This window comes from Lactuca virosa, chromosome 1, assembly GCF_052849685.1.
Source record: "Lactuca virosa cultivar CGN04683 chromosome 1, Lactuca_virosa_CGN04683_v6, whole genome shotgun sequence".
Lineage (NCBI taxonomy): Eukaryota > Viridiplantae > Streptophyta > Magnoliopsida > Asterales > Asteraceae > Lactuca > Lactuca virosa.
Window position 1 is genome coordinate 7,718,057 of NC_136426.1, and position 27,770 is coordinate 7,745,826.

The following is a 27,770-nucleotide window of genomic DNA, read 5'->3' on the forward strand; positions in this document are numbered from 1 at the left end:
AAAAGATGGGATTTCGGGGAAATTGGACTGTGGCGACACCATCTCGCTTCTTCTTGCCTCCGTCTTGATCTCTTCAATCTCTATATGTTACTATTCATCGAGGGTGGATGGGCGGTTGCTTCTGATCGATGTCGAGAAAGGGATAGGTAGAACGGTGGTGATCGGAGGTCTGGACTGGTGAAAGAAACAACATGTAGGTAGGAGGATGACCGGTGGAGAGCGTATGAGCATCTGATGGAGGCAGTGAGAAAAAAAAACAAATACATGAGATAAGGCGGTGGAGAACAATCGGTGGGGTGCTTATCAAAAGGTTTGAGAAGCATCTCAATCTCTGTCGGTGATGGAAGTAAACAAAGTGAGGCCGCCGCCATTGACCTATTGACCATAAAAAAGGATGAAGGACCAAATTGCCAATACGGTAAACCTATGTGGCCAAAATCTTAAATCCCATAGTATACTGTATATAAGGCTCCCTAGAATTCATGTTATATATAATTCTAATTTCCTTTTAGTTTTATGTTATGTTTATTAGTAATGTTATGTTTATTTGTAATTGTAATTTCTTTTCAAATCCGGATATTTTCAGACGAACAAGTATGTACACAGAACGTAACCAACAAATAAAACATGAAAATCAGACTTAAAAACATACTTTTATGGTAAGCTAAAAACGGCAACTTATGTTATTTAATGTCGTTTTTAAGAGCACGAAGCATACTTTGGAAGGTAAAACCAATGAGGTAACGATATCGGATTTGAAATACGGATATTTTCCGACGAACAACTATGTTCAAAGTACGTAACCAACATATAAAACTTGAAAATCAGACTTAAAAATATTATTTTATCGTAAGCTAAAAATGGCAATTTATGTTATTTTATGTCGTTTTTAACAGCACGAAGCATACGTTGGAGGGTAAAACCAATGATGTACCGATATCGGATTTGAAATCCGGATATTTTCCGATGAACAACTATGTAAAAACAACGTAACCAACATATAATACATGAAAATCACACTAAAAACATACTTTTATTGTAAGCTAAAAATGGCAACTTATGTTACTTTATGTTGTTTTTAACAGCACGAAACATACTTTGGAGGGTAAAACCAATGATGTACCGATATCGGATTTGAAATCCGGATATTTTCCGACGAACAACTATGTAAAAACAACGTAACCAACATATAAAACATGAAAATCACACTAAAAAACATACTTTTATCGTAAGCTAAAAATGACAACTTATGTTATTTTATGTCGTTTTTAACAGCACGAAGCATACTTTGGAGGATAAAACCAATGATGTAACGATATCGGATTTGAAATCCAGATATTTTCCGACGAAGAACTATGTAAAAACAACGTAAGCAACATATAAAACATGAAAATCACACTAAAAATATAATTTTATCATAAGCTAAAAATGACAACTTATGTTATTTTACGTCATTTTTAACAGCACGAACAAATGGAAAATATATTACAAAGACAATTGCAAATACATTACAAACATAATATATTTCAAATATATTACAAACACAATGTCAAATATATTACAAACATAATATATTAAAATATATTACAAACAACACAGCAAATATATTACATACACAACGACAAATATATTACATGCATCAATATTTAAAGTGAATAAATTTTACATCGGCAATAAAACAGCCATCAATGGGTCTGATATTTACCATTCAGATGGTGAGGGTAGTGGGTGAACGGTTTGTGTCTGGTAGACGAGCTGAAATACATCAGCATGGTAATATACTTGAACCAAATTAACTATTTCATGCATTTTCGAATCACGTGCTGCTGCGATGGCATGACCACATGCTATACCGAGACTGCTCCATTTTCCACATGAACAAGTACGACCGTTAAGGTCTACAACACAAGTTTTTTAAAATCAAATACTTCATACACATATGTCGGCATGGGAGACGAGATCTGTTGGGGGATCTGTGTTGTTTGCCAACGAACAGACTTTTGCATCCTTCTTTGAACCACCACTTGAGCATACGATGTTAGTACACCAGTCAAACTCCCTGAAAAATAAATATGGTTAGAAAAGGTTGTTGTACAACATATTTAATTCTTTTATATTGCACCCGGAAATATACTTGTCATTATACTTCGTTCAACAAATGTATTTTGCATGTACCCACGAATTCCCTCGATAAGCGCTATTATCGGTACATTACGATGATTGAGCGATACTACTGAAAAATATTGAGGAACTTCCATGTTGAGTACATTTGAACAGATGTTAGGGAAATAGGCTCTTGCCCATTTTGGATGACCGATATTCGTAAGCACTTCACGAGCATCAATGCGTAGCCTAGAAAAATTTTGTTCAAAAGTTGACGTAGTGTAGGATTTTAATGTTATCCAAAACAAAGTTTCCATTGATCTTCCAGAGCCTACTCTTGTGCGTAAACCATGATAAGAATCATTGAAAACATTATCTACGCAAGAGCCAACGACATCGTACATATTGGATATGAACACTACTTCCTTACCCTCTCCGAGACATTCTTTTAACCTCATTAGGAACCATGTAGAAGTTACCACATTATTTTCAACCGCCATACCAAATGCTGTAGGGAAAGTCAGATTGTTCCCATCTTTAGCAACCGCTACAAACATTGTTTTTAGGTAGTCCCCTCTAAGACGGACACTACCTATGTAGAGGACAGGCAAGAAACAATTTACGAATGCATGGACCTGTATTTTTTAAGAGTGCAAACCAATTAGTTTAAATGTACAAATATTAACAAATGTAAAGAAACAAAAGAAATTTGGAAAAGAAATATACCACCCATCCAATAGCCAGAAAACAAGATTGGAAACGATCCATCAAATTCGTTTTGATGTGAGTGTGAGTATGCGGGTTGGTTCGCCTTAGGTTATAAAGGTAAACAGACAAGTTGTTAAAACTTTCTTCATGGTCAATGTCGGAGAAACTCATTTTGAATCACTTGTAAGAGACAGTTACCAATTACTTAGTGTGCCTAAGGTTGTGGAGGTAAGGTTCTTACCACATGCGGACACATATGTATGTAGGAGCTGTAAAGGTAAGGTCCATAATGTATTGTCTTTTCGAACAGTATATTTGTCGTTTCAAACAGTATCTTCGTGTAAGGTATCTGACAATTGGATACTCTTTGACATTATTTGACTACGGTTTCATAGACTTTGACTACTGCTTCGTAGCCTGCATAATGTATTGTCTTTTCGAACAGTATATTTGTCGTTTCAAACAGTATCTCCGTGTAAGGTATCTGACAATTGGACTACTCTTTGACATTATTTGACTACGGTTTCATAGACTTTGACTACTGCTTTGTACACTGCATAATGTATTGTCTTTTCCAACAGTAGATTTGTCGTTTCAAACAGTATCTCCATGTAAGGTATCTGACAATTAGAATACTCTTTGACAATTATTTGACTACGGTTTTATAGACTTTGACTACTGCTTTGTAGCCTGCATAATGTATTGTCATTTCCAACAGTAGATTTGTCATTTCAAACAATATCTCTGTGTAAGGTATCTGACAATTGTACTACTTTTTGACAATTATTTGACTACGTTTTTATAGACTTTGACTACTACTTTGTAGCCTACATAATGTAGTTTCAAACATTACTTATGGGAATCCACCTAACTGTTTATCAGTCTTTTTTCTTATTTAAGTACTCCTATAAAATTAAAACAAACTAACAAACAAATTTAAAAAATGGCCTCCAATCAAACAACTTCTCCCTATTCAGCGGCTCCGTCCAATACTCCACATCCATGGACGATAAGAGAGGTAATGGTGGTAACACAATGTTGGATGAACGTTTATGAGGATGTAACAACCATGGTTAACCCTGATTGCTTTGAAGGTGATGAGTGGACCCACATAACAGCTATGTTTAACCTCTCGTTGGGAGAAGGAAAACACCGAACACAAGAAGATATTGTTGGTAAGTGGATGGATTTAAAGGAAAAAATCACATGGTTCAATCGATGGTATCATCATCTTAAAAATAGGTATCGTTATCCAAACAACGACAAAGATCTTTTAGAATTGGTTAAAGATCATTACATCTTGGAGCACGAGGGAAGTGACTTCGAGTATGAGGATGCATGGATTCTAGTTAAAAATAACAAATATTTCATGTAGAAGACTCGTATATGTGAAATGTCTTATGTAATGTTTGCTACTGATGTATCTCGTTTTCTATAATGTTTTATGTTTGTGTTTTATTTTTCATGGAATAAATTAGATAATAAGTGGGGTACTAGATTTAATTAATAATGTCAGAAGAGCAGTTTAATACAAGCAATACAGATTACAAATACGGGAATTCATTACTTTCATACATTAATCTAAGGACAATTTAAATCAAATGTGTTGTTGAAATCAAAAGTAGGGTACACGCTTTCGTTCTATGACCGCTTCCGTATGCGATTTCATCAGTCATTATGCCCTTTTGTGTCGATTTTTTCCTCCCCCCAGATCCACTCCCCGATCCCCTACCCTTACAATCATTCCTCGTGTGTCCAAAATGACCGCATGTAGAACATTCTTGTCGTATGGGACGCTCACCTTGCGATGGAATACGGCCAGTGTTTCTTGGTCTACCCGGCTGACGTCTCTCCATTATGGGTGGCTTCACAATCATCAAATCATCGGGAATCTCCCACTCAGATGGACTTGGTAAAGGGTTCACAGACTCCTCGTAAGTTTTCCTCAGTGTCTCTGTAAAGTAAGCTTTTAAAGCAAATTCCGAACAATCTTCGTAACGGTTCATTGTGAGCACTTTTATGACATGGCCACAAGGTAAGTCATCTATTTGCCATCGCCTACATGTACAGGTTCTTTGTTGTAAATCAACAATGACACTTTTGTGAGTAGAGCTTTTCACTTCAAATCTACTATTTGAGATAGGATACACCATCCAATTATTACAAGCTTTCTTATTTGCTTCTATAATCGTTTCAGCCCATGGGGTGAGTGTTGTTTTTGCTTCAACTAAAAAAATAGACATAATTTCATAATATCATATAAGTAGTAAAATAAAATTTCAAGTACTATTATATATAAAATATTAGTACCTGCAACATTACGTTTCTGAAAACTCCATTGTTGCATTGTTGCACGGAAATACTCAATCAACATCAATATTGGCATCTTTCTTGCAAATCTTGACATTTAATCTATCGACTCTGCACTATTTGATGTCATAAGAAAATACCGATTCCCAGGAAAATGTGCCCTAGCCCATCTTTCTGGATTGATGTTTTGTTGGTATTCCCATACACGAGCATTTACCTTTTTAATTTTTTTCATCCCATTATCGAATTTTTTAATAGTATAGGCTTTGCATGTCTCCCAAAATAATGCGTGTATTGTATCGCTGCTTCCGAATTTTGCTGAAATGTTGCAATACAAATGGATACCACATATTCCATGATGGGCGTGAGGAAATATATTTGCAATTGACGTCGCTATGGATGGAGCTCTATCAGATATGAATGTAAGGTCTTCCACATTGCCTATACATTCACATACTTTTCGAAGGAACCAGGACCATGTCTCCGTACATTCACTTTTGCATATGGCATAAGCAACAGGCATGATTTGGTTTTGACCGTCCATTGTCACTACGAGCAACATCGTACCCTTGAATTCACCCTTTAGGTGACCACCGTCAATTAGGGTCGGCCTACAATATTTGATGAACGCTTGTACCTACAATTATTTTTGATGGCATTAACAAATACCAATTAGGATTCATATGTTATATTTGTTATAAAAAATTATCACTGCTTACCGAGCAACCCAGCGCGATATACACGAACTCAAACCGATCATCATCATCTGTTCTTATCTGAGTAATAGTTCATGGATTATGCTTGACCAAGTTGTGCAGATACGCTGGTAGTTTGGTGAATGAATCCTCTTTGGTACCTCTTAACATCAACAACGCATATTGTTTTGCCCGCCATGTCTGTTGGTATGAGATATTGATTGGAAATTTCGAATTGATGTCCCTCACAATTTCATTACCCCGATAAACTCTATTATAATATCCGACCAATACTTCAGCGATAAAGTGGCCGAGTACCTTTTTCTTTGATTGTCGATGATTAGACTCCAAGTTTGTTGCACAACAAGTGTGTTGGTCAACAACTTTTGTGACTTGGAAAGCAGTAGTCGATTTGATTCCCCTTGCCCTAACCATCCAAGAACAATTGTGTACCAAACAAACCACCTCGAACCTTTCTTTGCTCGATCTGGTTGTCTTATACTATTTACCTTGTTCCATGCATTGTCTTCCAATTACAAGCTTGAGCAACTCTTTGTCATCAAAAATGTCTAGAACCTTAATCTCTTCATTTATATCTACCCTCTGACATGGAATGTTCACATCATCGTTTATAGGACACGAAGGCAATGGGGGCATACCATGAAACATGGTATCTAAATAAGTAAGTTTAGGTTCATCATCAAATTCTTCTCCGTTAGAATCACTCTCTAGGCCGGATATATCCAACTTGTCACAATCCGCAAACTCGCCGTATCCTTTTAGTTCACCATCATGCAAAAATGGAACTTCTTGTTTTCCAGATTCATTACCAACCTTATTCACCACGTCTAGTGCTTTTTTTTGTCAAAGTAATGATTTACACCAACATCATTAACATATGTATCAACATTATTATCACCGATATACTTATAATTCTCCGGTGTAACATACATAGTCGGTTCTGGCACTACAGGCACTACATTTACATTTTCAGCGACACTATGATATTGACTTTTACTTGGACTTTTAAAATTACCTATTGGGTTGTTGCTCCCTTTTCCACTTGATAAATTAGCTGCAGATGCCTTTCCTCTATCATCCACTTCGGTACGCGAAACGCCTTCTTCAACCACCACATAGACAGACACAGATTTATCTCTAACGACATTTATTATCTTGATCAGCTTTCTAATATCACGATTATCAACAATACCACAATAATAGAGTTGTTCTGGATGTTGATAAGTCATACTGACTTTTGATTCTTCGGGAAGACACATCTTGCACTTCACCAAATGAACAAATTCGGTGTACGTGGTGGTTTCGTAAAATTCAACACCGAAATAAAACATTCTCGGATTGTATTCGGGTGGCCAAACATATGATAATTGGGAATTAACAAACTCCCAACTTCCATCCGTAATGAGCAAATACGAAATACTCGTTACAACTCATTATGTTAATTTTGAGAATAAAGAAGCTAGAGAGAAGTGCAGTTTTCAAAATACGAAATAATTTCAAAAATATGAAATACTTAATATATATATATATATATATATATATATATATATATATATATATATATAGGGTATGTTCAAAATAGTAGTCCACTCTGACAAAAAAGTAGTCAAGTTTAACAAAATAGTAATCAACTCTGACAAAAAAGCAATCAAGTTTTACAAAACAGATGTCAAATCTGACAAAAAAGTAGTCAAGTTTAGCAAAACATTACTCAACTCTGACAAAAAAGTAGTCAAGTTACCAAAAATATTTTCAAATTTACCAAAAAAAATCAGTCAACAAATTCAAAAAAAATAATCTACAATTTAACAAAAAAAAATTGTATTAATTCTTAAAAAACTAGTTTATATTTTACAAAAAATATTTTTTAACAAAATAATTGTCAAAAAACAACTCTACATTTTATAAACAATATAATTAAAATAATTCTACATCTTATAAACAATCTTTTTAATACTCTATATCACAAAAAGAATACGTTTTTTTTTAAGTCTAATGTTTTCAATTCTCAAAAAATTTTAACAAAATAATTGTTAAAATAATTCTACATCTTATAAAAAAAATTTAAAAAAATTCAAAAAAAAAATTAAAACGGTAGGTTTTCTCACAAAACAGTAGATTAAACCCCAAAACAGTAGATTAAAAAAAACGTATTTTTATCCCCAAAACTGTAGGTATACCGAGAGGAAACCGTAGGTTTTAGAAAACCTACGGTTTTGTTGCTTACAAATGAAAAAAAAATTATACAAAACACGAAACAGTAGACGAATATAGAAACTTACGGTTTCGTGGGCTATATTTGGACATTCACTAATTTTGGCTAAAAATTGCTAATCACTTCCTTAATTTGGCTAGATTAGTAATTACCCCTATAAATAATGAAAAAAATATTATTATAACCGCTTATTGTAGAATTAGCAAGTTTCTAGGAACCATAACAACCACGATCATCTTTTCAAATAAACGTTTACATAGACGTAGATGGTAAACGGACAACAAGTTGCGCCGCAACCCCTTTTCAAATAGCGAAACATTACTCTGCATGACTCATTGGACTCTATTGAGGAGCTCCACAACATCTATCGCAAGCAAGAAAGTATCAAATACGAACGGTATAAACATGTGTTGATTTTTCATGCACGTTTTCTCATGTTTTGTCACTTTTCATGAGACAAATTTTAACAGTGAAAACTTGACTTCCCAAGACACAAGAGGTTTAAGCTATATAAGATATAAATGATATCTTTATGATTATACTAATGATATTTGTTAAAGAGAAACACAAAAAAAATCCAAAATTGATATATAAATGATCATTATTATGCTTTTTAATAAAAAAATTATTTTTATTTTAAGTTTTAATAAACAAATATAAGTTTTTTTAATAAATTTAGTATATATATAAAAAAAAATCTCCAGAAAAATCATTAAACTTTAAAAAAGTTATTTATTATTTTTTTTGTTTACATTTAAAACCTTAAAACCGATACTAACCAATTAAAATGGTTATTTTTTAAAAACCGATACTAACCAATTAAAATGGTTATTTTGTAAGTATTTATCGATTTCGATGGTTAAATCGAATAAGAAAAATCAAAAATGATTTTTTTTTATGAATAGAACAAAAATAAATAGACTTCTTACGAATTTCCCATAATTAAATGTGTTCGAAACAATGTGTCGACATAAATTTCAAAACTTTAAAACCAGGCTTCACCCGGGCTTTTTTGGGCCAGGCCAGGCTTCAATCCGTAGACAGTGTTGACAATGTTGAATTCAACAAGTCAGTTTTTAAGTCCAACATAGATCAGTTTTGCACTATAGAATTTAAAAGATAGACCTTCAATTGTTAATTAACCATATAATCTTAATACATGCATCAGAAACGTTAATTAAAAAATAGGCAAAAAGCAAATACTATAATTCAGTATCCATTAATAATAATAAATAAATAAATGAATTTATGACAATAATTCTATTTTTTCTTTCTCTCGCTAGTCGCTATGCACTAATATGACTTTTGAGTTTTAATTAAACCAATGTGGAACAAGTGGAGGATGATGGGTCGTATAAGGATGGAAGCAGGTACTTTCTGCCGTTTGTACCATGTGCATTATAACTTGCACCTGTTGTCGAGTCCACCAACAAATCCCCTGCGTACCCAGGATAAGCTCCTTTAGCATACACACCAGGACATGCGGATGCAGCTTCTAACGGTGCACTTGCATCCCCCTGATAATAACCGTTTCCAAATGGGTTGGTGGCTGTAGCAGCCAATAAACCGGCCAAATTAATGACCATTCCGTCGAGACCGACATCGTTGTTGGGTGCCACCAGCGGTGCAGCCTGTGGTCCGTAGATCGGCTGGTGGAATGGCCACGCGCATTGACCCGCACACTGAGTTTCCGAGTTACCAACCCAGATGTACGCAAATTTGTAATTCTTTCCTTTCCCATTGGGAATCTTCGAAGATGATGACGAGGATCCGTGGGTCCCGCATCTGCTGGAGCAAAACCCATCAACTGCCACGTCGGATGCCGTTAACACGACGTTAACAGCGTTCCTTGACTCCCCTTTGGAAGCTAACTGAACCAGATGCTCGTCCGTCAACGACTTTCCAAGAGAATAAGCCGGGTCGGATATTTGTTTACCGAGTCGGAGTGTAAGTGAACGTTGCTTCTTTGATTTCATCTGATATTTCTCGGTGGTCTTCCACCACGTGGCGACGGATGGTTCGATCTGAGATTTTGGAGAAATTCCGGATCCGGAGGAGAGTGAGGTGATGAAATCGGAGACAATGGCTTTCTGCGACGGTTTGAAGTTGCCGTACCAGATGAAATTGACGGAGATATCTCCGGTGAGGAGAGCACCGTTGTGGTATTGCAAAAGGTTAGACGCGTCGCTGACTAACTCAGTGAGTCGTCTACCAGCAGAGGAGACGTGGAAGATGGAGACTACGAAGAGAAATTGAACCAGAAGACGAGCATTCGCCATTTTTGTGAAGGTTTTATGGAGAGGAGGAAGGATTGGAAAGATGGAAAAGGTGAAGTGTGTGTTGAGTGGGTACTGAAAATGGGTATATTTATACAAACAAATTAAACTTATTTTTAAATTGTTTTGTGAAAAAATAGAGTATTTTGCTTAGCAGGCAAGAAGAACCTACAGCTGTAACTGTGTAACTTGTTTTCTTGTTCCCACACGGGGTTTTCTTTATTATGGACGCAAAATAAAAAATATTCACGTCTGTTTTTTAATTCTTTATATGAACTAGAAAAGATTCTCCGTCGGGTCGGACGGTATTGCTTTGTAAAGTAAAGTAGCATGGTGGTTGCCTTTTGTCCGTTAATGTGAGGGTAATTTGGTCTTTTCAGGTAGTAGGGACTGAATTTGTCACCATGGGTAAACCATATGGACCATTTATGTAATTTTGGCGGTGGTGGTGATGGCAGATGGTGGGTGGGTTTATGTTATTGAGTGAGTATTTTCTAATAAATAAAACATTAATTTAAAATCAAAAAGAGAATGTTAAATTTGGTAAACCATAGGGACCAATCGTGTATATTTGTCTAACAATAATAATAATAATGATGAAGGACCATTTCTGACAAAAGACTAAATACTAATAATATGTAATAAAAGGTGAGGGTTATTCAAACCAGAGTGAAAGGGTTGTTTGTGAACAAAAGCATAAAGATGAAGGGTCAATGTTAAAATTTTTCATAACTTTAATATATATATATAATAATGATAAAGTTTCGATTAAATACATATTATTTTTTAATCATAAAAAAATGTTTTGTTATTATTTTTATGCATAGTAACTGTTGTGATCCAAAATATAACGCAAAATAAACTATCTTTTTAAATCATTATTGTATTAAATTTATTTGGCTGATGTCGAGTTGGTAATAGCTAGCACCTAGGAGTATACCGCGTCGCACTTGACTAATACCGATATGGATAAGAAATTAATATAATTTATGGTAACGTAAAAGATGTTTCAAATAATTGTGGGTCTGACATGGATAGGAAAAAAATTGAATTGTTATGGTACGTAAAAGATGTTTTAAATAATTTGTGGGGCGAGTTGGATATAAATGACATGCACTTTAACACTTTAATAAAATGAAAAAGATATTTGTAAATATTATATATTTGCTTGTTGAATTTTCAAAAAAAAATGTCAATACCACTAATAACCCGTAATATTTATATGTAATTAAATTTTTATTGTGTTACATATTTTTTTTTTATTTTCATTACATCATTAAAATATATTTCAATGAGGTAATTTGATCATATTGCATTGTCAACGTCAACTACAAATAAATGAATAAATTATGTCATATGGTATAATATGTCATTGAAATCCACCACGTTTAGTCTCTTGTCTAGTAACTGTTAATCCATTAATTTTATGTAAACTAGTGAAGAGACCAATGCTTAGAATGTATTTTTAAGATTTGTTGCTATTTTCATTGTCTAGTGCTTACATCACAACATCAAATTTAGTATGATTAAATTCATGAAAAGGACAATATGGGAATTCTGCTCACCAATTGATAAGATCTGAAACTGCTTGTAAAATTTTCGTTTCAATCTCAAGGAATGAGATTCCCTTTCTGTCACAATTCAAGAAAATTCCCAAAATTTTATCAAACTATATTCTGAATGTATACAATCTGCAAGTGGTAAATATTTTCGCTGTTTTGGAAATTTACAAAACACTAACTAATTTCAACATGCCTTTGAGGTTTTGAAGCAGAGGCAAACAGAAAAATCGGAAGTGAAACATTAATGTAAACAAATTTGACTGTTACAAATAGAAAAATTGAACCGATAACTGAAAAAAAAATAACAAAACGGAAGGGGGGCAAGGCATGAGGAGCCTTGCATGATTTGTTTTCTCTGTCTAACCTTATTTTTCAAAGCCTACAAAAAAATCAAATTCAACACATTAAAATTAAAATTAATAAAAGCAGCATACTTATATTATTTACCCATTACAACAATGTACTTGCATCTATTTTTTCTGTATATCAATAACATCTATATAAAATTTGAAGTGTAAGGATTAGTTGAACGACAATCGATTTTGAATCTACCGCACTAATTTTCTCATGTGCAGCCTGTGACAACAACCAAGAAAATAGTATTTATCAGGTGGAATTATACACAAAACTGAACATCTTCTAAACCTCTTGACATAACAATGTACTTACAAACAATTCACATTAAATTATGAACAAAGTTCGCCTAATGAAACTCAAAAATTGTCATTGTCCTACAAAGAAACCAAAAGGTCATTAATTATGTTTTGAATGTATATAAAATTAAATAAATCAAATTATACTTAAGAAATCATGAATAGAAATCTTTGCTCTTTTTTCCCTAAAACTGCTTTGGGAAAAGTAGTATGTCCATTCTGCTTGTATTAAATATTAAACGGGTTAAAAGCAGGAAATAGCAATGCACTTCAAATACGAAACAACTTTCATTCATGTAATAAGGAGGAAAAATGGAAGTACAATGCTATAATTTAAAATTTTCAAAGTACAATACAAAAACAGCCGAAACTACAATGTTTAAACATCCGAAGAATATGCTTTTATTATGTAAACAACTCCAATCAAATTACATTTATTTTTTTATAATTTATTAGCAAAAAAACTTGCAATGATTTTTTCATTATGGTTGTGGTGGGATATGGTTCCGAAAATGGGAAGGACTATTGGCTTGTTAGGAACTCATGGGGGATAATTAAACAATTCTCTAATAGTCAATCGTAGTGACCCAAACAATAACGTTTAGGAAATGTGGAACAAAAATGTATATAATATTATCCAAGATATATAGTGGAATATCAAATGGCAACTGCTTTGTAGATAGAAAGGACAAATTTGGATAGAAGTTTTGATCCTTCATTTGGGAAACATATGTAAATTCATCACAGCAACATATGCAAACCAGGTTTGTAAAAATACCAAATTTGCACATGTCTGAAAGAAATTGTAAACATTCAAAGTTCCTGAACATCTAGAAATCAGTTGGAACCAACTCCATTTCCTTCTTTAAAAAATCCATCAAATTCAATCGAATGAAATGGAATAATGCAAATACATCACAGAAACATATGCAAACCTTATAAACATACCAGGAAACATCTGAAAGTGTTGAATTACTCCAAAAGAAACTAACTTGTAACACCCATAAAATTCGAGCCAATTTAAAACTTTTTAAATCATTTGAAACCATAAAATTATTACAATTTGTTTTCAAAATAGTTTACACATCAGAGTTCCCAGAAATCATAATCATCAATCGAGGAAGTGTACGGTCACGCCTTCGCCTACCCGCGGCCATCCGCTGAACCTGAAACAATAAACTGAAACTGTAAGCCCGAAAGCTTAGTGAGTTACCCCCAAAATATCCATACCACAACAATACACATATAATCATAAACAACGTACCATGGGTCCAGTCAACCATCAGGTTGGAATACCCCAGCCCCTCAACAATCCGGTTGGAATGCCAACATACTATGGGTCCAATCATCCTCGGGATGGAATACCCCAGGCGCACAACCAACAGGTTGGAATGCCCACATACTACGAGTCCAATCATCCTCGGGATGGAATACTCACGGCCCACAACCTACAGGTTGGAATGCCCACATATTATGAGTCCAATCATACTCGGGATGGAATACTCACGGCCCACAACCTACAGGTTGGAATGCCCACATACTACGAGTCCAATCATCCTCGAGATGGAATACTCACGGCTCACAACCTACAGGTTGGAATGCCCACATACTACGAGTCCAATCATCCTCGGGATGGAATACTTACGGCCCACAACCTACAGGTTGGAATGCCCACATACTACGAGTCCAATCATCCTCGGGATGGAATACTCACGGCCCACAACCTACAGGTTGGAATGCCCAGGTCTTTTGGCCTCCGCACAAAGCAGATAAACCTCAACCGCTAAACGAACATGTGCACATATAACAGATAATCACATAACAGTCTATAGACAATACTTGATCTAACAGATCATACCACATAGCACATAATACCATCCTATCTACCAGGACGCCGATCTAACAGATCATACCACATATCATATAATATTATCCTACCCTCTAGGATACCGATCTAACAGATCATACAACATTCCATATAATATTATCCTACCCTCTAGGATACCGGTCTAACAGGCCATACCACATACCATATAATATTATCCTAGCCTCTATGATACCGTTCTAACAGATCATACTAGCATAACATAACCAGATAACAATCCAAAGGGCCGGCCTTGGTGCCTTAGACCCTTGAGTATAGTGAGGATAACTCACCTTGCAATGCCGGACTGAACCACGAAATCATGCTCCCGAAACACTGCCCCAAACTCCAACACCTATAACCATCAATGATCCAATTCATAAATACCCGCTTACCAATTATCCTCAAAAGTCAAAACGATCAACCCTTGGTCAAAGTGAAAGTCAACTATCAAGGTCAACAGTCCATGTTGACCTCAACTCGTCGAGTACCCTCAGCTACTCGCCGAGTTCCTTGCATAACTTGCCAACTCAGTGAGTCACCATGCCACTCGCCGAGCCCAAGGCAATCCTCATCGGACTCGCCGAGTTGTTCATCCAACCCGTCGAGTTCATGACTATCTTCATATGACTCGCCGAGTCCCTTTAGTCCTTCATCCGTACAGATGCTTTTTAAGCCATGCTAAGGCTCCATACTGCAGATCCAACTTCCCAAGGCATGCTTATCATGTAAAGTTGCAAACTTTACGTGCATGCAAGGCTCTAATGACTCATAATGCCAAAATCAAGCTTGAAATGGGGTTTTACACTTAAGGAGGGGTTCATACTTGCCTAAGCTGCTAGCTTTATGGACTTACAAATCAAAGAGAGTTCAGATCTGAAGTTACAACTTCAGATCTGAGCTCATACCCAAGAATAGCTTCATAACCAAGCCAAGAAGCCCTAAACTTCATCCAAAGAGATCTAGAAAGGAATGAGTCCAAGATCATGAATTGATACCTCAAATGAAGCTAGTTGAGATAGACTTCAGACCCACAAACGTTCTTGCCTCCAACTTCTTGATCTTCAAGCTTCTTGCATCAAGGTCTTCCTTCCAAGCTTGAAATTTACACTAATATGGAGCACACACACGAATTAGGGTTTCTGGACTCTCAAGAGGTTGCAAAGGACTAAGGGAGGCTAATGATCCCTTAAATAGGGTGCGAAACCCCGGAAATTAGGGTTTCACCCTCCATCTCCAACTCGTCGAGTCACTCTTTCGACTCGGCGAGTTGGTCACTTAAACACGTGGCCCAAACCCGCTGCTACTCGACGAGTCAGGCAACCAACTCGTCGAGTAGATCTTGAATTCATGAGAATTTATAACCATAAATTGGTATTCGAGAATCGGGGCGTTACATAACTAAAAGGTTATTGGAATGGTAATTGAAAGAAAACGAAAAAAACATAAACAACTTTATGAAAATTAATGGTTAAAGGGTAACCTTAGAATAAAGCTTTCGTTTACCCACAAAATGTCAAAAATATTGAATATTCAATAACTTCAGTGTTTCGTCCTTATCAGACTCTTTATCTGCAAAAAAAAAGGAACGTTGAAAGCATGTCGCACATTTTGCAGGAAAACGACATTATGTGACAATTCATAAAGTTGAAAATACTCACAATTAGATGTGCAAGAAGCTTTCCTAGCAATGCAGATAGAGATAGGTCAAATGCAAGATCCTAAAATATAAAACATTTACAAATCTTAATGAAATAATTAAAAAACATTTTGAAATTATGATAATCGAAATGAAATATAACGAAGTAATAAATGAGGTAAAGTAAAGTGGATACCTTAATTGGCTTAGGCATTTCATCGAACGCCTTATAGGCATGTATTTCATAGAGTTCAGCTTTATAACCGGTACAACAGTTTCTATTAGAAGCTCAATTTTGAAGCAAAAAAATACTGAAATTCAGTTCATATACATAAATAAAAACCAATGATAGACACTACACTCACCTCTCATCTTACTTCCCACCGCAAGTATTGTGCGAACCCGAGTTTTGATCAAAATCTTTCTTGTAAGAATTAAGTGGAGATTGCAATGGATTGAGGCTGGGGAAAAGCAGTTTATGGGACCTGAGATAGTCCATCAAACTGCTGAAAAGTTGAAAATAATTAAGGAGAGAATGTTAGCAGCTCAAGATCGTCAAAAGAGCTATGCTGACAACAAGCGAAGACCGATGACTTTTGAAGTTGGAGATTCGGTTTTGCTTAAAGTCTCACCGTGGAAGGGACTTATAAGGTTTGGAAAAAGGGGAAAGTTAAGTCCAAGGTTTATTGGACCGTTTAAAGTTCTTCAAAAGATTGGGAATCAAGCTTACAAGCTCGAATTACCCGGAGAACTGAATGGAATTCATAACACTTTCCATGTGTGTTATTTTAGGAAGTTCACGGGAGAAGTTCCCGATATAATTCCAATTTCTGAGTTAAGAATTGATGAGAACAAAAGATTAATTGAAGAACCAGAGGCAATCGTTGACCGAAAGACTAAGAAGTTACGATGCAAGATGGTCGATTAGTGCTTGTCCGTTGGAAACATACGAATGGACCAAATCTCACCTAGGAAACGGAGAGTGACATGATGAGTCGCTATCCTCATTTGTTTGTTGATGTGTGATTCCTGGGACGAAATCATCCTAAGGGGGGAGAGAATTGTAACGCCCGTGTTTCTAGGCTAGGCATTAATGATGATGTAACAGTCTAGGCTAACCTTTGTAACTCGTTTTGAAATAATAAGAATGTATTATTTGAGTATTATGTGTTTATTGCTTAAATTGTGTGATTTAAATGAATTAATGATAAAAATAACCGATAAAATAAAATATTAGATAAGCCTGATATCTATACATGAAGTTGTAGTGGTCGTGGCAAGGTTTCCGAATATATAAAGAATGCCGAAATCCGAGTTATAACGAAGAAGTTATGACCTGTCGAAGTTTCGCGACAGAACCGGTACGACGCTGCGTGACGTAAATAGTGAATTTACTAGAGAGCGATATTTAGCCTTAGTGATCTAAATGAAAGTCGTAGAATACGTTAAACCGAGAGCGTGCATAAAAAGAACGTCTAAATCTGACTTTGTATGAGGAAGTTATGATTTTTCGAAGTTTCGACTTAGCGGTGTGGAGCCCAAAGTTCGAATATGAGATCGAGTGGTTACTAGCTGAAACAATCTAAACGAGAATCGAAGATCTCGTCGATAGTAGTCCAACGGTAAAAAGACAGACGAAAACGGACGTCAGATGAATGAGTAGTGAATTCCTAACGGAGTTTTCCTGTCCCGGCCTACTAAAAATAATATAATAAAAGTTAAAGTCAAATGTAGCCAACAGAGTCTAAATGAGAGTTGTAGAGCATAATCTCACCTACGCGTGCATATAAAGAACGTCGAAAACGGAGCTCGTATGCGAAAGATATGAATTTCTGAAGTTTGGGGAACGAACCCCAACACTGTGTAAGAGTTCACGACGTGAACATAGGGTTCACGACGTGAACTCAGAGGTGACGCCTTCTAGAGCAAGTGGACTGATGACGAACGCAATGACCTATGCCTAACTGAACTCACGACATGAATTTTGAGATTCACGACGTGAATCCAGAAAAATGGCCCTATAAATAGAAATCGAAGGGCAGCCAGCCATAGTTGCTAATTCCTTCACTCTCTCACTCTCGATACCCTCTCTAGCTGTCTTGAAGTACCCCCGAAGCCCCGGTATCATCCCGACACCCGAAGCGAGTCCCGAAGCACCGAAGATACCGAGAATAAAAGAGTTTCAAGCCGAAGCTCTGCCCGCGAGAAGCCCGACGTGTTACGATATCCCGGTTGCACTGAAGAATACTGCTTTAAGAGCCGTAGTGCTGTCCGATAATCTTCTTATCAAGTGAGTCTGTAGTTGCTTTCTTCTAACACATAGATATGAATTATTCTCTATAAAATAGGTGTTATGTGTTTGTATATTATCTGTTATCTGGAATGAGTATTGAATGGATATATTATATAGGTTTTAAAGTTGTATAAGTATGTATATATGTATATGTTATCTACAAAACTGTTGGGTATAACATGGGTAGATAGTTGATGTGTGATGAAATAAAATGATGAGAGGCCTCGATGTTGTTGTTGATCTAGTCATCTAGCGGAGTATAGATGACGACCACAGACTCTTTCTAGACTGTCCAGTGGAACGCTGGCAGGTTCATAACTTGTAGGTTTTGTGAACGATGTGTTCACCGGTGTACTCTATCCCCCTCATGGTTGCCTTTAGGACATCTATTGTTGAGGAAACCCCTTTGCAGTAATGTCCATCCCGATGAAAAATCCTAGACTAGGTCCCTTATGATAGTTGTTGTTTTAGGGACGTAAAGTGAGGATAACGGGAATGGGTAATCGGGTTATTGTTGTTTGGTGAAATTAAATATAATTATTTATTGTGGGTTGAAAACCCTATATGCTCACCAGGCTCCCAAGCCTGACCCACTCAGTTTTATTTGTATTACAGGTAGTGACGCGAGAGCATAAGATGGATGAATCCTCAAGTTATTTTGTTTATAGTTCTGTAGTTGTAAATAACCGTTCTAAGGCCTATAATGTGCCGTTTATGCTTTTGGTCTGTATCGGAACATGACATCCCGAGTTTTGTTATATATGAAAATACATCTCTTTAAGAAATGCTTTGATAAATTTTATTTTATCATATTTTGTTTTGGGAACAAATTACGCAACTCTTTTAGTCAAAAGATTACTCTTAAATTATTTTAAAAAACATAAATTAAATCGGTCTTTTCTGGCTGTGAATTTGGGGATGTCACAGGATTACTCTGAAATTAGTTTAAAAAGCATAAATCAAAGGATTACTCTGAAATTATTTTAAAAAGCACCGAATATCCCGAGAAGAAAAGAGTTTCAAGCCGAAGCTCTGCCCGCGAGAAGCCCGGTGTGTGAAGATATCCCGCTTTCACCGAAGAATACTGCTTTAAGAGCCGTAGTGCTATCTGATAATCTTCCTATCAAGTGAGTATGTAGTTGCTTTCTTCTAACACATAGATATGAATTATTCTCTATAAAATACGTGATATGTGTTTGTATATTATTTGTTATCTGGAATGAGTATTGAATGGATATATTATATAGGTTTTAAAGTTGTATAAGTATGTATATATGTATATGTTATCTACAAAACTGTTGGGTATAACATGGGTAGATAGTTGATGTGTGATGAAAGAAAATGATGAGAGGCCTCGATGTTGTTGTTGATCTAGTCATCTAGCGGAGTATGGATGACGACCACAGACTCTTTCTAGACTGTCCAGTGGAACGCTGGCAGGTTCATAACCTGTAGGTGTTGTGAACGATGTGTTCACCGGTGTACTCTATCTCCCTCATGGTTGCCTTCAGGACATCTATTGTTGAGGAAACCCCTTTGCAGTAATGTCCATCCCGATGAAAATCCTTAGACTAGGTCCCTTGTGATAGTTGTTGTTTTAGGGACGTAAAGTGAGGATAACGGGAATAGGTAATCGGGTTATTGTTGGTTGGTGAAATTAAATATAATTATTTATTGTGGGTTGAAAACCCTATATGCTCACCAGGCTCCCAAGCCTGACCCACTCAGTTTTATTTGCATTACAGGTAGTGGCGCGAGAGCATAAGTTGGACAACTTGTGAAGATATTTTGTTTATAGGCCAGTAGTTGTATATAACTGTTGTAAGGCTTATAATGTGCCGTGTATGCTTTTGGTCTGTATCGGAACATGACATCCCGAGTTTGATTATATATGAAAATACATTTCTTTAAGAAATGCTTTGATAAATTTTATTTTATCATATTTTGTTTTGGGAACAAATTCCGCAACTCTTTTAATTCAAAGGATTACTCTGAAATTATTTTAAAAGCATAAATTAAATCGGTCTTTTCTGGCCGTGATTATGGGAATGTCACTGTTGGTATCAGAGCATTAGTTTAAGCGAACTAGGAATTTGTAGGATTTCTAGACTTCAACTTAGAATGCTAAGTGAAGATTGTGAGATGAGTGTCTGTTATATTTAAGACACGAGCGCTAGTTTATTTTAGGAAAGTTGCCTAAAATGCTTTTATGTGCTAAATGTTATATGTTTACCATATATGATATTATTTGTTCGGATCTACGGTTTGTTGCCAACCGGATCTGGAAACCTTATGTGTTTAGGGTTCTAAGCATAGGACTACGGTATTAGAACTAGCATGTAAACGTTTCGGAGTGATTTGGATAATTTATTTATCTATCGAGAATAAGGATCTATATTCACCTTATTCGGTGTATAGATCATCAATGGCAAGAACAAGAAGCGGAGTTAGAAACGTGAACGAAAACAGGAATCAACCACCTGTAATCGAGCAAATACCTGTTGTAGCAGCAGCACCTGAGCCAATGACAATGGTTGGTGTACAATTGATGATTCAGACGATGTTGGATCGTCAGATGGAAGAAACTAGACGTATGCTTCAGCAGAATCGTGAAGAACCTTCGATGCCGATTGTACAGCCCGAATTAAGTGAAGGGCAGTCGGAAGGAGGAAACTTCAGTGGGATTATTGGTCAAGCCAACCCACCGTTGATTAGACATAACAACCAGGTTGGAGTAAATGATGGACGAGGATGCAAGTACAAAGATTTCATGGCATCCAAAACACCATGTCTATTCGAAAGCCCGACGCCGGTAGAAGTTATAAACTGGATCTCTGAAATGGAGACAATGTTTGAAAATTGAGAATGCAGCAACAGGCAGAAGACCGCTCTTGCGATCCCTTTGTTAAAATCTGGAGTATTGAGTTGGTGGAAGCTATTAGCCGACTCGATGCCCAAGGGAGAAGCTAGCAAGATGTCTTGGGAAGACTTTGTGGAACAACTGAAACTGCAATACTGCTCAGAGCAGGACCTTCTGGAAATCAATAATGTGTTTCAGAATTTGAAGAAGGGAAAAATGAGCGTTACTGAATACGCTGCAAGTTTCACAGAAAAGATGAAGCTTATCCCATACCTAGTTCCAACAGAACTCTCAAAGGTCAACAAGTTTTCCCGTGGATTACCAGCGAACTTTGGTCCAATGGTTAAGCAAGCAACCACATTGAAAGCCGCCATCTGGGCTGCTAAGAATGTTGAGACTCAGATCAGGGAGAAGGGTCTAGAGAGGTCAGAGGTTGGTGAGAAGAGAAAGTTCGATGGACCTTCAGGGTCCAACAAGAAAAATAAGTTCTCGAAATCCGGTTCGAGAGAAGGTGGAGGAGGCGAAGCGAAATGTTGCGACAAATGCAAGAAGAAGCATCATGGGAAATGTGACGGGGAAGCCACATGCTTCAAATGTGGAAAGCCAGGGCACTATGCCAACGAATGCACCCGTACCAAGAAAGTCTGCTATGGGTGTGGTGAGGAGGGGCACATCTCGAGGGATTGTCCGAAAAAAGAAGGAGGCAGCAAAACCCAACATTCCACCAAAGCCGAAGGCGAGAGCCTTTGAGATGACACTGGAAGCTGATAAAGAAGAAGCTAATGTCGCTTCAGGTACCTTTCTCGTAAACGAATTGCCTGCTCAAATTTTGTTTGACTCAGGAGCCAACTACTCCTTTATTTCGCATGAATTTGGTAGAAAACTAGCTTTGCCTGTTGATAGACTAGATAATGCTTTATTAGTTGAAGTTGCTAGTGGCAAGTTTATACTTGTTAGCCATCGTATGAAAAACGTCTTAATTGATTTGAATGGGAATAAGTTCCACGAGGAATTATTGCCTATTGAGTTAAATGGTGTAACGCCCGTGTTTCTAAGATAGGCATTAATGATGATGTAATAGTCTAGGTCAACCTTTGTAACTCATTTTGAAGAAATGAAGAGGAATTATGTGATTATTATGTGAATTATATGTTTTATGCTTAATTATTAAGATTTAATTAATTAAGAATAAAAATGAGCGTCGAAAATAAATATTAGATAAAGCCGATATCTATTAAGAAAGTTGTAGTGGTCGTGACAAGGATTCCGGATATATAAAGAACACCGAAATCCGAGTTATAACGAAAAAGTTATGACCTGTCGAAGTTCCGTGACAAAACCAGCACGGTACCGAATGACGTAAAAAGTGAGTTTTTGATATACTACTTTTTAGCCTTGGTGATCCAAATGAAAGTCGTAGTGTTCGTTAAACCGAGAGTATGTATAAAAAGAACGTCCAAATCTGACTTCGTATGAGGAAGTTATGATTTTTCTAAGTTTCAGCTTAGCATTAGACAGCTAAAAACTCGAATTTTAGATCGAATGATTTTTAGCCGACACAACCTAAACGAAAATCGAAGGTCTCGTTAATAGTAGTACAATGGTAAAAAGACAGACGAAAACGGACGTCGGATGAAGAAGTTATGAATTTTTAACGGATTTTCCTGTCCCGGTCTTTTAAAAACAATAATATTAAAATTAAAGTCAAAATTAGCCAACGAAGTCTAAACGAAAGTTGTAGAGCATAATTTTACCTGCGCATGCATATAAAGAACGTAAAAAACGGAGCCCGTATGCGAAAGTTATGGATTTTAGAAGTTTTTGGCTCAAAAATCGAGAAAAACACGAAATCCGAGAAATTTCGCATGGTCCGGAATAGGCCACGTCACCCTTGCTCGGAACCCGCCCCGTGTACGATCTCGGTGAGTCAGCAGACGCGTGTCCGAAGCAGCTTAGCCGTCCGAAGCGCGGTCCAATAGGCGTTCGACGCGTGCCCTCCTTACGTGTTCGAGCCTCGCATGCGCGCCACCTCCCCCCTCGCACCCTAGACCTCGGTCCAATCAGAAGACGCCACCTGGAGCCTCGCATGCGAGCCACGTGTTCACTTATCCTCCCCCTCGGTCCGAAGCCTCCCCTATAAATAGAAGGGTGCGAGACCTCCCGGGGATAATTTGGAAAATTGCCATTTTACACCCCTAAACCCATATTTCTTCCATTCCAACTTCCCCCAAGGCCCCAGTATTATACCAAACACCCAAAATACGTTCCGAAGTGCCTGAAGACTCGGAAAAATTTATCTTTTCGGTTTTGAAGCCCAACCCTCGCAGAGCCCGGTTTCTCAATAAAACTCCCGGTTTTATTAGAAACGATAGTTTTAGGAAACGAAGTGCTGCCCGATTATCGTTAAATCGAGTGAGTGTATAGTCACTTTCATCTTACACATAGATATGAAGTATTTTCTATAAAATACGTGCTATGTGTAAGTATATTAATTGTTTATTTGAGGTGACTGTTGAATAGATGTGTTATACAAGTTTTAAACTTTATATGTATTTTATCTACAAATATGTTGGGTAAAACATGGGTAGACGAAATAGTTGATGTGTGTTAAAATGATGAGAGGCCTCGATGTTGTTGTTGTTATTGTTGTAGTCGTTTAGGGGGGTATAGATGACGACCACGGACCTTTCTAGACAGTCCAGTGGAACGCTAGCAGGTTCGCATCCTGTAGGTGTTGGTGAACTATATGTTCATTGGTGTACTCCATCCCCCTCATGGTTGCCTTTAGGACATGTATGGCTGAGGAGTCCCCTTAGCAGTAGTGTCCATCCCGATGATAATCCTTAGGCTAGGTCCCTTGTGATAGGTGTTTAGGGACGTAAAGTGAGGATAACGGGAATGGGTAATCAGGGTTATTGTTGATTGATGAATTTAATAAATTTATTATTATTGTGGGTTGAAAACCCTATATGCTCACCAGGCTCCCAAGCCTGACCCACTCAGCTTTTTGTATCACAGGTAGTGGACCCCGAGCATAGTCAGATGATGATGAGAGATTTTTGGATTATAGGCCAGTAGTTGTAAATAACTGTTGTAAGGCTTATAATGTCTTGTTTATGCTTTTGATCTGTATTGGAACATGACATCCCGAGGTTTTGATATAAAATGAAAATATGTATTTCTTAAAGAAAGGTTTTGATAAATTTTTATCATGTTTTGTTTTGGGAACAAATTCCGCAACATCTTTTAAAAGGATTACTCTAATTTTATTTTAAAAGCATAAATTAAATCGGTCTTTTCTGGCCGAGAAATTAGGGGATGTCACAGTTGGTATCAAAGCATTAGTTTGAGCGAACTAAGAATTTGTAGGATTTCTAGACTTAAACTTAGAATGCTAAGTGATGATCGTGAGATGAGTGTCTAGTATATTTTAGACATGAGCACTAGTATATTTTAGGAAAGATGCCTAAAATGTTTTTATGTGCTAAATGCTATATGTTTGCCATATATGCCATTATTTGTTCGGATCTATGGTCTGTTGCCGACCGGATCTTGAAACCTTATGTGTTTAGGATTCTAAGCGTACGATTACGATATTAGAACTAGCATGTAAATGTTTTGGAGTGATAAGGAGAATTTAAACGTCTATCGTGAATAAAGATCTAAATTCGCCTTATTTGGTATATAGATTATAATGGCAAGAACCCGAAGTGGAGCTGGAAATGCAAATAGAAACCAACAACCTCAACCCCAAGTGGTGGAACAGGTGCCTATAGCAGGAGCTGCACCAGAACCCATCACCATGGCTGGAGTACAAGCCATGATTCAGACAATGATGGCTGAACAAAGGGAGGAAATAAGGCAAATGTTGCTGAACAACAGGAGTGAACCCTCAATTCTTGTTGAACAACCTGAATTAAATGACAGTCAGTCTGAAGAAGGAAACAACAGTAGATCTGTTGGTCAAACTGAACCGCTTGTGGTTGGGAGAAATAACCACGAGGATAGAGTGGAGAGAAGGGGATGCAAGTATAAAGACTTTATGACTTTCAAGCCATCAACTTTCACTGGAAAAGAAGATCCCGTCGGAGTATTGGATTGGATCTCGGAAATGGAATTGGCTTTCATGACATGTGGTTGCCAAGACAAGTTACAAACCACATTTGCAGTGCGTCAGTTCAGAGGTAGCGCTGTTCGTTGGTGGAACACTCTGGGGAAAACTCTAAGCCCTAATGAGCCACTGCAGCTGACTTGGGAAGAGTTCTTGGTGCACTTCAAGCGCAAGTCCTGCTCGGCCCAAAATGTGCTTGAGCTAGAAAACCAATTTCTGACGTTGAAGAAGGGAAGTATGACCGTTGATGAATACACAAATAGCTTCACAGACAAAATGGAGTTTGCTTTGCGTATTGTCCCAGATGAGCTGACAAAAATTGACAGGTACGCAAAGGGACTTCCATGGGAGTACGCGGTGCCAGTACGTCAGGCACTTACATTGGAGGCAGCTGTCTGGGCTGCCAAGTCTGTTGAAGATATGATTAAGGGGAGAGCCGCCAGCAAGGTTGAAGTTGGCGAAAAGAGAAAGTTTGAAGGAACTTCAGGTTCCAATAAAAAGAACAAATTCTCGAAGACTCGTTCGAGGAAATTCGAAGGAGGAGCCGAAGCCAAGTGGTGTGACAAGTGTAAGAAGAAACATGCTGGGAAATACAGCGAGGAAGTCACTTGTTACAAATGTGGAAAGCCTGGGCATTATGCCAATGAATGCAACTTTGTTAAGAAAGTCTGTTTTGGGTGCAATGAAGAGGGGCACATTTTGAAGGATTGTCCGAAGAAGAAGGATGCAACAAAGCCCAATCTTCCACCAAAGCCGAAGGCGAGATCCTTTCAGATGACACTTGAAGCTGCGAAAGAAGAAGCTGACGTCGCTTCAGGTACCTTTCTCGTAAACGAATTGCCTGCCCAAATTTTGTTTGATTCTAGAGCCAGTTACTCCTTTATTTCGCATGAATTTGGTAGAAAACTATCTTTGCCTGTTGGTAGACTAGTTAATGCTTTAATAGTCGAGGTTGCTAGTGGCAAGTTCATACCTGTTAGCCATCGTATGAAAAACATCTTCATTGACTTGAATGGGAATATGTTCCACGAGGAATTATTACCTATCGAGTTAAATGGTTTCGACATCGTTCTAGGAATGGATTGGCTTAGCGCCAATGATGCCGAAATATTGTGCAGGAAGAAGATAGTAAAAGTAAAACCGCCAGGGAAAGAGTCGTTTATGGTGTATGGAGACAAACGCAGAGTAAATTCTGGAATCATTTCCCTAATGAAAGCCAGAAGGTGTTTGGCCAAGGGATATACATCATATCTAGCATTCGTGATCGATGCTAAGAAGGAAAAGAAGGAGGTGCAGAATATTCCGGTGGTGTGTGACTATCCGGAAGTCTTTCCCGAAGATCTTTCTGGATTACCCCCAGATCGACAAGTAGAATTCTGTATCGATTTGTTACCATGAACGACGCCAATAGCAAAAGCACCGTATCGATTAACACCAACTTAGATGAAAGAGCTTATGACACAACTTCATGAATTATTGGACAAAGGTTTTATTCGACCTAGTTCATCACCCTGGGGAGCTCCGGTGTTATTCGTAAAGAAGAAAGACGGGAGCATGAGAATGTGCATCGATTACAGAGAGCAGAATAAGGCAACAATAAAGAACAAGTACCCGTTGCCAAGGATTGATGACCTGTTCGATCAGTTGCAAGGTTTGAGCTATTTCTCGAAAATCGATCTGAGGTCAGGATATCATCAGCTAAAGGTAAGAGAGCAGGATATCGAGAAGACTGCATTCAGAACAAGATATGGACACTATGAGTTCTTGGTTATGTCGTTTGGACTAACCAATGCTCCAGCGGCTTTCATAGATTTGATGAACAGGGTTTGTAAACCATACCTTGATAAATCCGTGATAGTGTTCATAGATGATATTTTGATTTATTCAAAAAGCAAGCAGGAGCATGACAAGCATCTGCATGAAGTGCTAGAAGTTCTGAAAAAAGGAGAAGTTGTATGCAAAGTTCTCCAAATGTGAATTTTGGATTCAAGAAGTCCAATTTTTGGGTCATGTGGTTAACCAAGAAGGGATAATGGTTGACCAAGCGAAGATTGAAGCTGTGATGAAGTGGGAACAACCGAAAAGTTCTACGGAGAACCGAAGCTTTTTAGGATTAGCTGGATATTAGCGAAGGTTTATCCAAGGCTTTTTTTCGATCGCTACTCCATTAACAGCTTTGACCCACAAGGGAGCTACTTATACTTGGAATGAGAGGCATAAGGAAGCTTTTGAGAAGTTAAAGAAGAAATTGTGTGAAGCACCGATTCTTTCTTTGACTAAAGGAGTTGATGACTTCATAGTTTATAGTGATGCATCTGGAGTTGGGTTAGGTTGTGTTCTGACCCAAAGGGATAAAGTGATAGCGTATGCATCAAGGAAATTAAAAGAGCATGAAAAGAACTACCCCACTCATGATCTGGAGTTGGCAGCGGTAGTATTCGCCTTAAAGATATGGAGGCA

The 27,770-nt window shown here is 37.2% G+C and overlaps 3 protein-coding genes across 3 annotated transcripts; all 3 read right to left on the reverse strand.

Moving 5' to 3' along the window:
• Positions 1-878: 878 nt before the first annotated feature.
• Positions 879-2,982, reverse strand: LOC145111054 (uncharacterized). Its single transcript, XM_079047352.1, has 7 exons — positions 2,830-2,982; positions 2,176-2,738; positions 1,995-2,059; positions 1,783-1,898; positions 1,288-1,353; positions 1,098-1,163; positions 879-974 (listed from the first exon to the last, which is right to left on the reverse strand). Exons 1-7 carry the CDS (start codon positions 2,980-2,982, stop codon positions 879-881), a joined length of 1,125 nt encoding a protein of 374 aa, XP_078903478.1.
• Positions 2,983-4,403: 1,421 nt separating this feature from the next.
• Positions 4,404-5,218, reverse strand: LOC145111058 (uncharacterized). Its single transcript, XM_079047361.1, has 2 exons — positions 5,122-5,218; positions 4,404-5,038 (listed from the first exon to the last, which is right to left on the reverse strand). The coding sequence occupies exons 1-2, from the start codon at positions 5,216-5,218 to the stop codon at positions 4,404-4,406; spliced, it is 732 nt and encodes a 243-aa protein (XP_078903487.1).
• A 4,034-nt stretch (positions 5,219-9,252) lies between these two features.
• On the reverse strand, positions 9,253-10,404 carry LOC145132220 (protein PHOSPHATE-INDUCED 1-like). Its single transcript, XM_079066929.1, has one exon. It carries the CDS (start codon positions 10,329-10,331, stop codon positions 9,369-9,371), a length of 963 nt encoding a protein of 320 aa, XP_078923055.1. The 5' UTR covers positions 10,332-10,404; the 3' UTR covers positions 9,253-9,368.
• Between the last annotated feature and the right edge of the window lie 17,366 nt (positions 10,405-27,770).